We start from the raw sequence: 14,412 nt of genomic DNA on the forward strand, positions 1-14,412 counted from the left end.
AATATATTTTCATAATGAGTGGTAAAGTAACAGTTTACAACACTTTACATCAAGTTCTTATACATGTGTAGTAATCACTAAAACAACATTGTTACATAACTTTGTAAATTGCTTTAAAATAGCATAATAATGGCGTGATTACATACATGGAATAAGGAAAAGTGACTATTCCTCATGTACAGGAGTTGAAAACACTCAGCTCATTGGGCAATTAAAATGCAAAGTATTAATAAAAACATGCTAATAAAATGTTGCTCCAAAAGTAATTACAGTTATTACATAGGTACAAGAACAGTTTAATGTTAGAAGTTACTTAGAATGTTAACAGTAACAAACTGTAGATTACAGCAAAAAAATTGCCTACGCTCTGAAGACAGCTGCATTATGCTCGCCAGCTGGAAAACAACGACATACCAATACATTCAAAATGGGTCCTGTTTTTTCATTGATTGTAGGGCAGTAACCACTAAATTCTGGTAGTTGTCACTTAAAAGAAAAAAAGGCTTTTTTTACACTCGTATACAGGTTGGAAATGGCAGATTTGGACACCGATAAGCTCCTAAATTGGAACGCAGTGGTTGTACAGTAACATGCTATACACGATGTCAGATCTCAGGGTCTTTGCTTCACAGCTCTGTATGGGTTTCGACTGACAGACGTTCTGAACCATACGCAACAAGAACTTGCTCCCCCCCCCATCCCTCCCGCTAAATGGGCAACTGTTGTCTGAGTAAGGGAAATGCTGTACATTGAGAGGACTCAATGTATTTTGAAAGCTGTCAGGATTATAAATACTTATTTTATGTCATACAAGCAAGCCAAATACCTGCACTTCACATTTCCACTGTAAAGTCCATTGAGAATAAGAGCACCTTCTCCCAGCTGCCCACTGCACGGAGGCTAGGTAACACTGTCACCACCGATAAATCCACGATAATAGCGAATTTCAAGAAGCATCTCTACGGCTGGCCATGCTTTCCTCCTGTCTACCCCAACCCCGGCCAACAGCTCCGTACCCCCGGCAGCTACTTGCCCAATCCTCCCCAGCTTCTCCTTCACCCAAATCCAGATAGCAGATGTTCTGAAAGAGATGCAAAACCTGAACCCGTACAAATCAGCTGGGCAAGACAATCTGGACCCACTCTTTCTAAAATGATCCACTGCCATTGTTGCAACCCCTATTACCAGTGTGTTCAACCTCTTTCGTATTGTCCGAGATCCCTAAAGATTGGAAACCTGCCGCGGTCATCCCCCTCTTCAACGGGGGTGACACTCTAGACCCAAACTGTTATAGACCTACAGTGGGGCAAAAAAAGTATTTAGTCAGCCACCAATTGTGCAAGTTCTCCCACTTAAAAAGATGAGAGGCCTGTACTTTTCATCATAGGTACACTTCAACTATGACAGACAAAATGAGAAAAGAAAATCCAGGAAATCACATTGTAGGATTTTTAATGAATTTATTAGCAAATTATGGTGGAAAATAAGTATTTGGTCACCTACAAACAAGCAAGATTTCTGGCTCTCACAGACCTGTAACTTCTTCTTTAAGAGGCTCCTCTGTCCTCCACTCGTTACCTGTATTAAAAAGGCACCTGTTTGAACTTGTTATCAGTATAAAAGACCTGTCCACAACTTCAAACAGTCACACTCCAAACTCCACTATGGCCAAGACCAAGGAGCTGTCTCATATTTTTAAGTTGGAGAACTTGCACAATTGGTGGCTGACTAAATACTTTTTTGCCCCGCTGTATATCCACCCTGCCCTGCCTTTCTAGAGTCTTCAAGAGCCAAGTTAATAAACAGACCACTGACCATTTCGAATCCCACCGTACCTTCTCCGCTGTGCAATCCGGTGTCCGAGCTGGTCACGGGTGCACCTCAGCCACGCTCAAGGTACTAAACGATATCATAATCGCCATCAATAAAATATGGCGATTATGATATGTGCAGCAGTCTTCATCGACATGGCCAAGGCGTTCGACTCTGTCAATCACTGCATTCTTATCGGTAGACTCAATAGCCTTGGTTTCTCAAAAGACTGCCTCGCCTGGTTCAACAACTACTTCTCAGACAGAGTTCAGTGTGTCAAATTGGAGGGCCTGTTGTCCGGACCTCTGGTAGGCCCTATTAGAGGTCGACCGATGATTTTTCAATGCCGATACCGATTATTGGAGGACCAAAAAAGCCGATACCGATTAATAGGCAGGTTATTTTCTTTTTTGTTGTTGTAATAATGACAATTACAACAATACTGAATGAACACTTATTTTAACTTAATATAATACATCAATAAAATCAATTTAGCCTCAAGTAAATAATGCAAAAACAAAGTGTTGGAGAAGAAAGTAAAAGTGCAATATGTGATATCTAAGAACGCTAACGTTTCAGTTCCTTGCTCAGAACATGAGAACATATGAAAGCTGGTGGTTCCTTTTAACATGAGTCTTCAATATTCCCATGTAAGAAGTTTTAGGTTGTAGTTATTATAGGAATTATAGGGCTATTTCTCTCTATACCATTTGTATTTCATTAACCTTTGACTATTGAATGTTCTTATAGGCACTTTAGTATTTCCAGTGTAACAGTATAGCTTCCGTCCCTCTCCTCGCTCCTCCCTGGCTCGAACCAGCAACACAACGACAACAGCCACCCTAGAAGCAGCGTTACCCATGCAGAGCAAGGGGAACAACTACTAGAAGGCTCAGAGCGAGTGATGTTTGAAACGCTATTAGCGCACTAACTAGCTAGCCATTTCACTTCGGTTACACCAGCCTCATCTCGGGAGTTGATAGGTTTGAAGTCATAAACAACGCAATGCTTGACGCACAACGAAGAGCTCCTAGCAAAACGCATGAAAGTGCTGTTTGAATGAATGTTTACGCTTCTGCCTACCACCTCTCAGTCAGATACTTGTATGCTCAATCAGATTATATACAACGCAGGACACGCTAGATAATATCATCAACCATGTGTAGTTAACTAGTGATTATGATTGATTGTTTTTTATAAGATAAGTTTAAATGCTAGCTAGCAACTTACCTTGGCTTACTGCATTCGCGTAACAGGCAGTCTCCTTGTGGAGTGCAACGAGAGAGAGGCAGGTCGTTATTGCGTTGGACTAGTTAACTGTACGGTTGCAAGATTGGATCCCCCGAGCTGACAAGGTGACAAGGCAGTTAACCCACCGTTCCTAGGCTGTCATTGAAGATAAGAATGTGTCCTTAACTGACTTGACTAGTTAAATAAAGGTATACAATTATAAATGATTTTTTTTTTTAAATTAAAAAGCAAAAACAAATTCGGCAAATCGGCGCCCCAAAATACCGATTTACGATTGTTTAGGAAAACTTGAAATTGGCCCTAATTAAATCGGACATTCCGATTAAAATCGGTCAACCTCTAGTCTCTATGGGGTACCACAGGGTTCAATTCTCCGGCAGACTCTTTTCTCTGTATATATCAACGATGTCGCCCTTGCTGCGGGTGATTCCCTGATCCACCTCTACGCAGACGACACCATTCTGTACACATCTGGCCCTTCTTTGACACTTAGCTAACCTCCAAACGAGGTTCAATGCCATACAACACTCCTTCCGTGGCCTCCAACTGCTCTTAAACGCTAGTAAAACCAAATGCATGCGCTTCAACCATTCGCTGCATGCACCCGCGCGCCTGACTAGCACCACTACTCTGGACGGTTCTGACTTAGAATATGTGGACAACTACAAATACCTAGTAGGTGTCTGGCTAGACTGTAAACTCTCCTTTCAGACTCATTAAAACATCTCCAATCCAATCAAAACATTTCTCAACAAAGCCTCCTTCACTCATGTCGCCAAAAATACACTGACTATCCTACCAATCCACGACTTCGGCGATGTCATTTACAAAATAGCTTACAGTACTCTACTCAGCAAACTCAATGCAGTCTATCACAGTGTCATCCGTTTTGTCACCAAAGCCCCATATACTACCCACCACTGTGACCTGTATGCTCTAGTCGGCTGGCCCTCGTTACATATTCGTTGCCAGGCCCACTGGCTCCAGGTCATCTATAAGTCTATGCTAGGTAAAGCTCCGCCTTAGCTCACTGGTCATGATAACAACACCCACCCATAGCACGCGCTCCAGCAGGTATATCTCACTCGTCACCCCCAAAGCCAACACTTCCTTTGGCCGCCTTTCCTTCCAGTTCTCTGCTGCCAATGGCTGGAACGAAGTGCAAAAATAGCTGAAGCCTTCTATTTCCCTCACTAACTTTAAACATCAGCTAACCGATCGCTGCAGCTGTACATTGCCCATTTGTATACAGCCCACCCAATCTACCTACCTCATCCCCATATTGTTTTTATTTAATTTTCTGCTCTTTTGCACACCAGTATTTCTACTAGCCCATCATCTGCTCATCTATCACTCCAGTGTTAATTTGCTAAACTGTAATTACTTCGCTCTTATGGCCCAATTAATACCTTATCTCCTCACGCCATTTGCACACACTGTATATAGACTTTTTTCCTATTGTGTTATTGACTGTACACTTGATTATTCCATGTGTAACTGTTGTTGTTTGTGTCACACTGCTTTGCTTTATCTTAGCCAGGTCGCTGTTGTAAATGAGAACTTGTTCTTAACTAGTTTACCTGGTTAAATAAAAAAGGTGAAATATATATTTTTTATGAATCATAAAACTCGTGTCATAGTGTCAATGTTTATGATCACTATGTTTGATTTAGTTACAAGATGACATGGTATCATACCCTGGGATGTTCTGAACAGAATGAGACGGTTTGTCTATTGTGAAGACAAATCGCAGTGGAGTATGCACCGGAATGCACTCATGACATAATTTTATGGTCACCAACACTACAATCGGTTTCTCAGAATTTCCCTGTGAAAGCCTAACAATATAAGATCACATTTTACAACTTAGCTAGTCATGTTGGCAATAGAACAAGCTTTCATATTATGGTCACCTGACCCAGATTTGGATTTATAAAACAGACCGTTTTTGGATTGCATAAACAACAGTAATTGTGTAAAGGTGGGGACGCAGGGCTGGGTTTCAAACAAAACAACTACAAGTGTGCTTGCTCTAGTTCCTAAAAGGCACAGCATTGAAATTACTTAACTGTGCGTGACCACTTGGAGACACCAGTTAGTCCTCTCACTCAAACCCTTGTTATTTTTTTGTGTTGTCTTATGTTGCACCTAACCCACATTTGAGGAATATTATCATGTTGCTGAATGTATCCAGAGTATTTTCAAAAATTCATTATCAACAAATGTGGTGAAAAGTACGGTAAATATAAAAAAATGCACATAAAAAGCAACAGTTTATTCAGTGTTTTGTCAGGTGAACTGGTGTGTCCTAAACTTTGGTCTAATAATTTTTCCTATTATCTCCAAACTGTTCCCTTTCAATTGCTAACATGCTTATGCATGTACTTTTTATGTCTTTTGTAAGAAACCTGTTACATATAGGCCAATCCCCCACAAGTGTAAAGCATTCCACATTTTCAACACAACATTTGGCTACTTTGGATTGCCACATACCCAGTTCTAAAATCCCACACAACCAACTGAGACCTGAAGAGAGCGAGGTCTAAACCGTTTGTTAGGGAACACCCAAAGGAACACAAACACACCCAGACAGACACCTGTAATTGAGATCAAGTGGGCAGATTAGGGAGCAGAGGCAGGATTTGAATAGGAGTATGGTAGTGATCATGGGAGCTCCTCATTATCGGTCATTAGCACCAGAGTGTGCACAGACACGTGAGCCCTACTCAGTCGGAGCACTTTCTCAACGTGTTCACATGGACCTACTACAGAGTGTGAGGAGGGAGATTTGGTGTAGTGTCTGAGAGAACACATTCCTGCTGAGCAAGAGAAAGCGTCGGTGGACAAGTACACACTTGGAATTTCCACATGTAACAGTTACCCTCTCAATTGATATCTCACATCTCTACTTTCAAATAGAACCCTCAGTGCTGGCTCAACGACGTTAGGTATAGATGCGGTAAAGAGATGAATCGATCCAATCAAAACAATGGGAATGCCATGGCAACACCACTGACGCATCCCCCATGTGGGCAAGATTCAAAATCTCCTTATTGCCTACCAACAAAATGTGCCTATATTTATGTGCATTTCATACCCTCTTGGGGGTAATAAGAGAATAATGCTTGTATTGATGTAAAACCAATACGTCAGTCCCCAATCAACTGCATTACACTTAAAACTAGGCTTCAAGTAACACCATCAATTTCTATAGTGCATTCGGAAAGTATTCAGACCCCTTGACTTTGTCCACATTGAACGTTACAGCCTTATTCTAAAATGCATTAAATAGTGTCGTCCCCCCCAATCTACACAAAATACCCCATAATGACAGAAAACAGGTTGAATTTTTTGCTAAATAATAAAAATAAAAACAGAAATGCCTTATTTACGTACGTATTCAGACCCTTTGCTATGAGACCCGAAATTGAGCTCACGTGCATCCTGTTCCCATTGATCATCCTTGAGATATTTCTACAACTTGATTGGAGTCCACATGTGGACATGATTTAGAAAGGCACACCTGTCTACATAAAGGTCCCACAGTCAACAGTGCATATCAGAGCAAACACCAAGCCATGAGGTCGAAGGAATTGTCCATAGAGCTCCGAAACAGGATTGTGTTGAGGCACAGATCTGGGGAATGGTACCAAAAAATGTCTGCATCATTGAAGATCCCCAAGAACACAGTGGCATACATCATACTTAAACCAAAGTTTGGAACCACCAAGACTCTTCCTAGAGCTGGCCGCCCCGCCAAACTGAGCAATCGGGGGAGAAGGGTCGTGGTCAGGGAGGTGATCAAGAACTCAATGGTCACTCTGACAGAGCTCCAGAGTTCCTTTGTGGAGATGCAAGAACCTTCCAGAAGAACAACCATCTCTGCAACACTCCACCATTTAAGGTAGTGGCAAGATGGAAGCCACTCCTCAGTACAAAAAGCACATGACAACCCACATGGAGTCACCTAAAGGATTCTCTGGTCTGATGAAACCAATATTTAACTCTTTGTCCTGAATGCCAAACGTCATGTCTGGTGGAAACCTGACACCACCCCTACGGTAAAGCATGGTGGTGGTAGCATCATGCTGTGGGGATGTTATTCAGCGGCAGGGACTGGGAGACTAGTCAGGATCGAGGAAAAGATGAATGGAGTAAAGTACAGAGAGATCTTTGATGAAAACCTGCTCCAGAGCGCTCCGGACCTCAGACTGGGTCAAAGGTTTACCTTCCAACAGGACAATTGACCTTAAGCACACAGCCAAGAGAACACAGGAGTAGCTTCGGGACAAGTCTCTGAATGTCCTTGAGTGGCCCAGCCAGAGCCCGGACTTGAACCTGATCGAACATCTTTGGAGAGACCTGAAAATAGCTGTGCAGCGACGCTCCCCATCCAACCTGACAGAGCTTAAGAGGATCTGCAGAGAAGAATGGGAGAAACTCCCCAAATACAGGTGTGCCAAGCTTGTAGCATCATACCCCCTTTTTTTTGCTTTGTCATTATGGAGGTAGTGTGTGTAGATTGACGGGGAAAGAAACAATTAAATGCATTTTAGAATAAACCTGTAATGTAACAAAATGTGGAAAAAGTAAAAGGGGTCTGAAAACTTTCTGAATGCACTGTATATGGCTAGCTACAGTATGTTACAAGCTAATACGAACAGGAGTTAGCATTTATTCTAACCCCGAAAAGGACAATTTCTAAATATTATGCTGCGAAAACAGCCAAATACACTACAGGACCAACAGTACGTGGACAACTGCTTGTCGAACATTTCATTCCAAAATCATGGCCATTAAAATGGAGTTGGTCCCCTTTGCTGCTATAATAGCTTCCACTCTTCTGGGAAGGCTCTCCACTAGGTGTTGGAACATTGTTGCAGGGTCTTGCTTCCATTCAGCCACATGAGCATTAGTGGGGCCGGGCCCTGATGTTGGGCAATTAGGCCTGGCTCGCAGTTGGCGTTCCAATTCTTCCCAACGGTGTTCAAATAGGGTTGAGGTCAGGACTCTGTGCCATCTCGACAAACCATTTCTGTATGAATCTCGCTCTGTGCACGGGGGGCATTGTCATGCTGAAACAGGAGGGGGCCTTCCCCAAACTGTTTCCACAAAGTCTGACGCACAGAATCGTCTACAATCTCTGCTGTAGCATTAAGATTTCCCTTCACTGGAACTAGGGGGCCTTGCCCGAACCATGAAAAACAGCCCCAGACCATTATTCCTCCTCCACCAAACTTTACAGTTAGCACTAGGCATTGGGGGAGGTGGTGAAGCATGATTCATCACTCCAGATAACTTGTTTCCACTGAGTCCGATGGTGGCGATGTTTACAACATTCCAGTTAACCATTGCTATTGCGCATGGTGATCTTTGGCTTGTGTGCGGTTGCTTGGCCATGGAAACCCATTTCATGAAGCTCGCGTCCCGACAAACCGTTCTTGTTCTGACGTTGCTTCCAGAGTCAGTTTGGAACTCAGCAGTGAGTGTGTGCCCTATCATTTCGCAGCTGAGCCCTTGTTGCTCCTAGTCATTTCCACTTAACAATAACAGCACATACAGTTGACCAGGGCAGCTCTAGCAGGGCAGAAGTTGACAAACTGAAGAAGAAGGAACAGCTATTTTCATCTGTGTGTACAGCTGTGAGGGGAAGGTCAGCCAACTGCAACAACATCCTCCTCACTTCACCCCACTAAACCAAGTTTAATAGAGGCCCTGATACCAGGGTGGCAGAGGGAAGGGGAGGTGAAGGTGCTGGGGGGTTAAAAAAGCTCCATCATTATATAACAGGCTGTACATGACCTCTTACATAAACCTACACATACTGGTGTGTGTCGTGAAACAGCAGAGAGAGCAGAGCCCAGTACAGTTCACTGAACAGGCAGTCAGAGATGACACAGCCTTTAACAGCTAGCTCCTAAACATTTTCTCCCAGTGAGAAGAGCTATCAGACACAGTCAGGCTACAGGGTGGGAGACTAACACAGACTGAAGGGCCTTAAGCCAGAAGGCCCAAAAACAAAAAGGAGAAGTGCTTTGAAACATGTGCTTCTAAAAACTGCAGACGTCAGCAGCAGGCACTCTAGCTTGTTTAGCTGACTGCTAGGATACCAAATGTAGGAATGCAAGAGGACAGACATGCTGTACTGGACTGGCAGTTTTCTGGCAGACACCACACATAGCAAAGCTAGGAGGTCTGGCTGCAGCTTTTGTGTAGTAAATGTCAGAGCCATCAATAGAGCAACAATATTTTCTTGACTGGGATTTCAAGTTAGATACGTGAAAAACGTGTTAAAAAGTCAAATGACTTAAATTCAGTGTTGGTTCTCACTGTTGTGTCAATTGTTGGTCATTCTACCAATTTGCTAAGAAGGGTAATAACATATTCATGAGAACTCAGTCTTCACCCATCAATTACTTAGTTTGTGCATGAATATGTGAGTAGGCTAGGTTCCTGGTTTACCTTGCTGGCTTGTGGCGTGTTGAGGATATGGACGGTGCTGGGTTTAACACCGTTGGCTTTGCTTCTCTTGTACAGGGCAAAGCGGCTTTTCCTTCTGCCCCGGTCTCCGTTTGGGAGGGAGCCATTGTACCTATCAGAAAAAAGGGTAGAAAGAATGTGAGAGAGTTTCTAACATTTCAGGAATAGTTCATTCATTCCCCGAAAGGGTAGATAAAGATATTCTTCCAAGAGAGAAAAGATCGTTACAGAATATTCTTGTCTGTACGTGAATGCATGAATAATAATGTGTGTTCCTAGGGGGTTTTGGAGCAGGGCCATTTGTAATACACTTTCATTCATCCACATAGATCACATTCATTGTATTAGTTATCTAAGCGTCACCTTGGATTATAGCTGGGTTATTACATAAAGCACTTTAAAATGCTCCCCCTCCGTCTGTCAGCTAGCTAGCCACGCCGCAGCTGTTACTCTGCACTAGTCTGTAGAAGAGCAGAGTTTAAGATGTGTGTCAGGTCTCCTTTACAGGACTATCCAGACCAGACTGGGGAGGCTCTCTGACTCACATGATGGTCAGCAGCATAATACCTCTACCGCATTAGTCACACTAACTTGGGGCCTGAACTGGCTGACTCAAATTAAAAATACACAGGACAAAATGGCCTCATAACAACTTCTCTATTTAGTGTGTGGTTAACATTTCTATCTTGGTGCACCCTTGTGATGCCCAGTCTCTCAGTCGGCTGTAACTATGGGCCTGGTCTGCCTGGTGAATGGAGATGCCTCTTCCAGAACAGACCAATACTCTACATCCACCAGCTGGCCCCTACAGCTGGGAAACCCCATGCTCTCCTCCCATCCAACACACAGGCCTTCTGTTCGGTCATCCACCCCCCACAGAATAAGAGAGTTCAGGTTGACATTTTGACTGATTACAGTATTTCAGAATCAATTATATTAATTGAATAAAAATCCAACCTTTCCTTTTATTAGCGATTGGGCTAAACAACCAACCACTACACTGTAATCCCCAAAGCCCTCGTTACTGCAACGACTACCACCGCCTCCCCATACTCATCCTCCCTCCCCTGGCCACCTGTCCCCACAGCCAGGCAGCCTGGAAAACACATGGTCTCAGTCAGAACAGGTTTGAGAGCTGGTCTGCTCGACACAACCCACTCACAGGGGAATATTGTAGCTCTGCCATCACTGACTGACTGCACACGAGTGCAATCAATATGATATGAAACGGGTCATGACCGCTGCGATCAGTCCACAATAAAGCAGGATCAATTCCACTCTTCTGTTAGCCTTCAGCAACCACCCCTTCACAGCTGTTATTGTCAGTGGTAACAGTCAATGAAATCTCTCTAGCTTGATGACACTGGGCCATTACATCTCTACCATTCCAGTGAAGCCATTTGGCGTTGGATAGGAAGACTGGACATAAATGCCAGTCCATTATCCATCATTAAGGGCAAGAAGTGAAGTGTGCAATGTCACCTGGAGGCCTCTTCATCATTGCATTAGCAAGGACAGACTTTTAAATCTGTGCTCTAGTTTATTGTAATCTCTTTGCCTTTCGACCTGGGCCAGAGTGGGCATTTTTAGCCTCTTGATTCTTAGAAGGGATTAGAATGGAGGATCTGAGCATCACCTGTAATCCAGCCCTGCCACCATACACAAGAAAGAGCCACCTGCAGTCCCCTAGTCATCGACTTAGTGACAGCACAGCGTTAACGTAGTATGAGACATTTGTTAAAGCGATAGCCCTGGCTATGACCCCATGACTGCTTCTATGGTCATGTGAGGATGGCACAGTGGGTTATTATGGGTCAGAGGGGCTTAAGGTAGGGCAATATGTTTTTATATTTTTTGTGTGACATTCCAGATGCCTGTATTGCAAGAATCACATTTTTTTAATGGTAGATTGTTGTCATGTCTTTTTGGTTGTCTCTTTCTGTGCTGTGTGCACCTTCCCATTTACACCAGAGATCTGTATATAATTGCAAGATGCTCATGTCTACACCCTAACAATGGGAGTCATTGTCCCAAAGGCAAGCTTAGGTCCAAAATGAGCCCATAGAAACGCATGGGGCTTATTTTGGATAGATTTTAGCGAGTGAAACCTCATGCTTCGACTCTTCCCCTATGGTTTACACACACACACACACACACACACACACACACACACACACACACACACACACACACACACACAAGCCGCTCCACCTGCCACTCACAAAACAAATGAGGGATCCTCTCTAACAAGTGGTTTCAACTCGCTATGTGCATTTCAGGTTTGGTCCACAGAAACCCATTTTACTGTAATAGAGAAGTTCACCTTTCTAACCATACCCTTTTATGTCTCAACTACTCAAAATTCTGGGAAATGAATGTTCAGTTTGTCGCACGCGGCATTTCAGTACCAAGTACCAATAGCAGCATTTTAGCCAAAGACATATACTAGCTGTCTAGTCTTTATAAATGTGCAATAAGCATAAAACAATTATTTTGGGAATTGGAGAGAAATGAGGTAGGTCACTTGATTTCAACATCTAAACAAAAGTGGACAGGCTAACGATGCTATTCAAAAAGTTGGAGACACAGAAAACTGTTCATAAACTGACATTTAAATGTTCAACTTCATTCATCTCCAGCACCACCCCAACATATGTGAAAATTATGCATTTCTATGTTTTGTAGTAAAAAAAAAAAAGATAAGTGTTTCCAATGACAATCATTGTGTGATGTTGACCATTTGTGAGTAGGCATTGCCTACTAATTGGTTGAGGATGACATTGGAAACACTTACATTTCTCTGTGTGTTTCCAATGATGTCATCAATCAAACATTATAATATAATAATAATAATAATAATATAATAATAATAATATAATAATAATATATGCCATTTAGCAGACGCTTTTATCCAAAGCGACTTACAGTCATGTGTGCATACATTCTACGTATGGGTGGTCCCGGGGATCGAACCCACTACCCTGGCGTTACAAGCGCCATGCTCTACCAACTGAGCTACAGAAGGACCGTTGGTGAACATTGGTGAGTTTATGTCATATGTTGATGTAGGGGTGGTGCTGGAGATGAATATGAAGTTGCAATTTTTTTTTAAACGCTCCCCCTATAACAAGTCAACTGTTCTGCCTTGTTAGCTAGCAAATAGATCCAAGTTGGCTGAACTTGAAACTTAAAAGATTAGCTGGCTACTCACTAGCACGTGGGCTTGTGTGATTCAACACCGGTCTCATAAACATTTCCTACAGCCCAAGGCCTGCTACAACAAGTTAGACATTATTAGTGAATGTGCATTATGCAAGGCTCTGGTTAAATTTGGAACTAAACATTGCATTTTCAAAAGACTGATTTGAAAGCCAGATCATTGATTGCAAAAAAAAAGCAGGCTAAACTATTTTGATAAAATAATTTAATTATTAGCTGGTATCATGGTTGTGGAAGGCTTATAAACCAGCCTAGGTATAATTTCACAACCCTGAATTCATTGCTGACCGTTTGAAATAGAGTGATTTTGACCTTTAAAAAAATTGTACAACAAAGAGAAAACATAAAATAAATAAATGGAGATATTGCCCAGCTCTAGGTTAAGGTCTTCAGAACCAGTCCAAAATGTGACAATAGCAGCATTTCCGATTCATCATCTATAATGTAATCCTCAGCAATGTTATCTACAGTTAGTCACCATACTCCAGTCTTGGTGTTTGGAGGTCTGTGCTCCACTTACCCAGAGATGTCCCCATCAAATACAATCTTCCCTCACAGAATCGTTCTTCAGGGGAAACTTGCACAAATCAATAGGTTCAATCCCACAAGCACAATGAATGGACAAAGAGGACTGTGGAGAGGCAGAGGCTGTATCCTGATCAATCCCCCCTTTCATTTCCTAAACCCACTCACCCAGCCTGCCCACTCACTGCCCAGTGCCAGTGCTGCCAGCCAAAGCCGGGAAGTGGCCATGCAAATACCACTGGGTTAAGACAAACCAGGGTGAGAATTGCAATTCAAATAAGACTATGCTCTCCATTCAAATTACATGTCATGAAGATGTAATTTTGGATCAAAATCTAGACTATAACAGAAAGGATAAGCCCACAAATTATTGTATTTTTTTTTAATGGCATGCGTCTTATCCCTACAACACCACACTGACTCAAAATGTCCTGACTCAAAATGTGTATGGGGGGTGCGGGCAGGATTCGATACCACGATCAAAGCAGTCACACTTGCGACCGTTTGACTTGGCAGTGAGACATACATTTTTAATTGGTCGCAAGGGTGCCAGTGAAAACAATGGACCTGGTCACGTTATAATTATTTTATTATCATGATTTATTCAAACAATTGAATTGAATTGCAATTGACCAAAAATAAAGAAGCAACAGCAGCATGGAAATGCCTGTGTGTGCGCGCGTCAGAACTTGCCTTTATGAGGGAGGTTTCGGAAACCTTCCGGGCCAGTCAATCATCCCAGTCAGTGGGCAGAGAAACAAATATTGTAATAATGCTATTTTTAATCTAGGCTATATAATTGATTTAAAAAAACGATTAAACAATGGATGCTTATTTATCACATGCTCTCTGCACAGATATAGCCTACAGACAAACTGTCTGGCAGAGAGAAGGCATAGCTCTCAAAAAGCCGGTTGTTACGAGGAGCGGGTAGGAAAGATGTTCCAAGTTACTACCATTAAATTCTAAGGCTAGAATGGGTATGCAAAACACATATTTAAAAAGTTTAAAGTCTTGGTTAAGTATTTGTGATGTGCAATTCAGTCATCATGGAATAGTATACATTGAAAATCAGACATTTTCTTTTGGCTCTTTGGTCCTTGAAAAGTCATTGAAGTTATGGTA

At 42.5% G+C, this 14,412-nt stretch overlaps 1 protein-coding gene across 2 annotated transcripts in view; it reads right to left on the reverse strand.

The window, feature by feature from the left end:
• LOC118362522 (E3 ubiquitin-protein ligase pellino homolog 2-like) overlaps nucleotides 1-14,412 on the reverse strand; it is a 46,610-nt gene that overhangs the window by 13,102 nt on the left and 19,096 nt on the right. For both annotated transcript variants that reach the window (XM_035742915.2, XM_035742916.2), the window contains one exon: nucleotides 9,526-9,655. In XM_035742915.2, the coding sequence (XP_035598808.1) occupies nucleotides 9,526-9,655 (130 nt within the window). The remainder of the gene's footprint in view (nucleotides 1-9,525; nucleotides 9,656-14,412) is intronic.

The sequence above is a fragment of the Oncorhynchus keta genome, chromosome 29, assembly GCF_023373465.1.
Source record: "Oncorhynchus keta strain PuntledgeMale-10-30-2019 chromosome 29, Oket_V2, whole genome shotgun sequence".
NCBI classification, from domain to species: domain Eukaryota; kingdom Metazoa; phylum Chordata; class Actinopteri; order Salmoniformes; family Salmonidae; genus Oncorhynchus; species Oncorhynchus keta.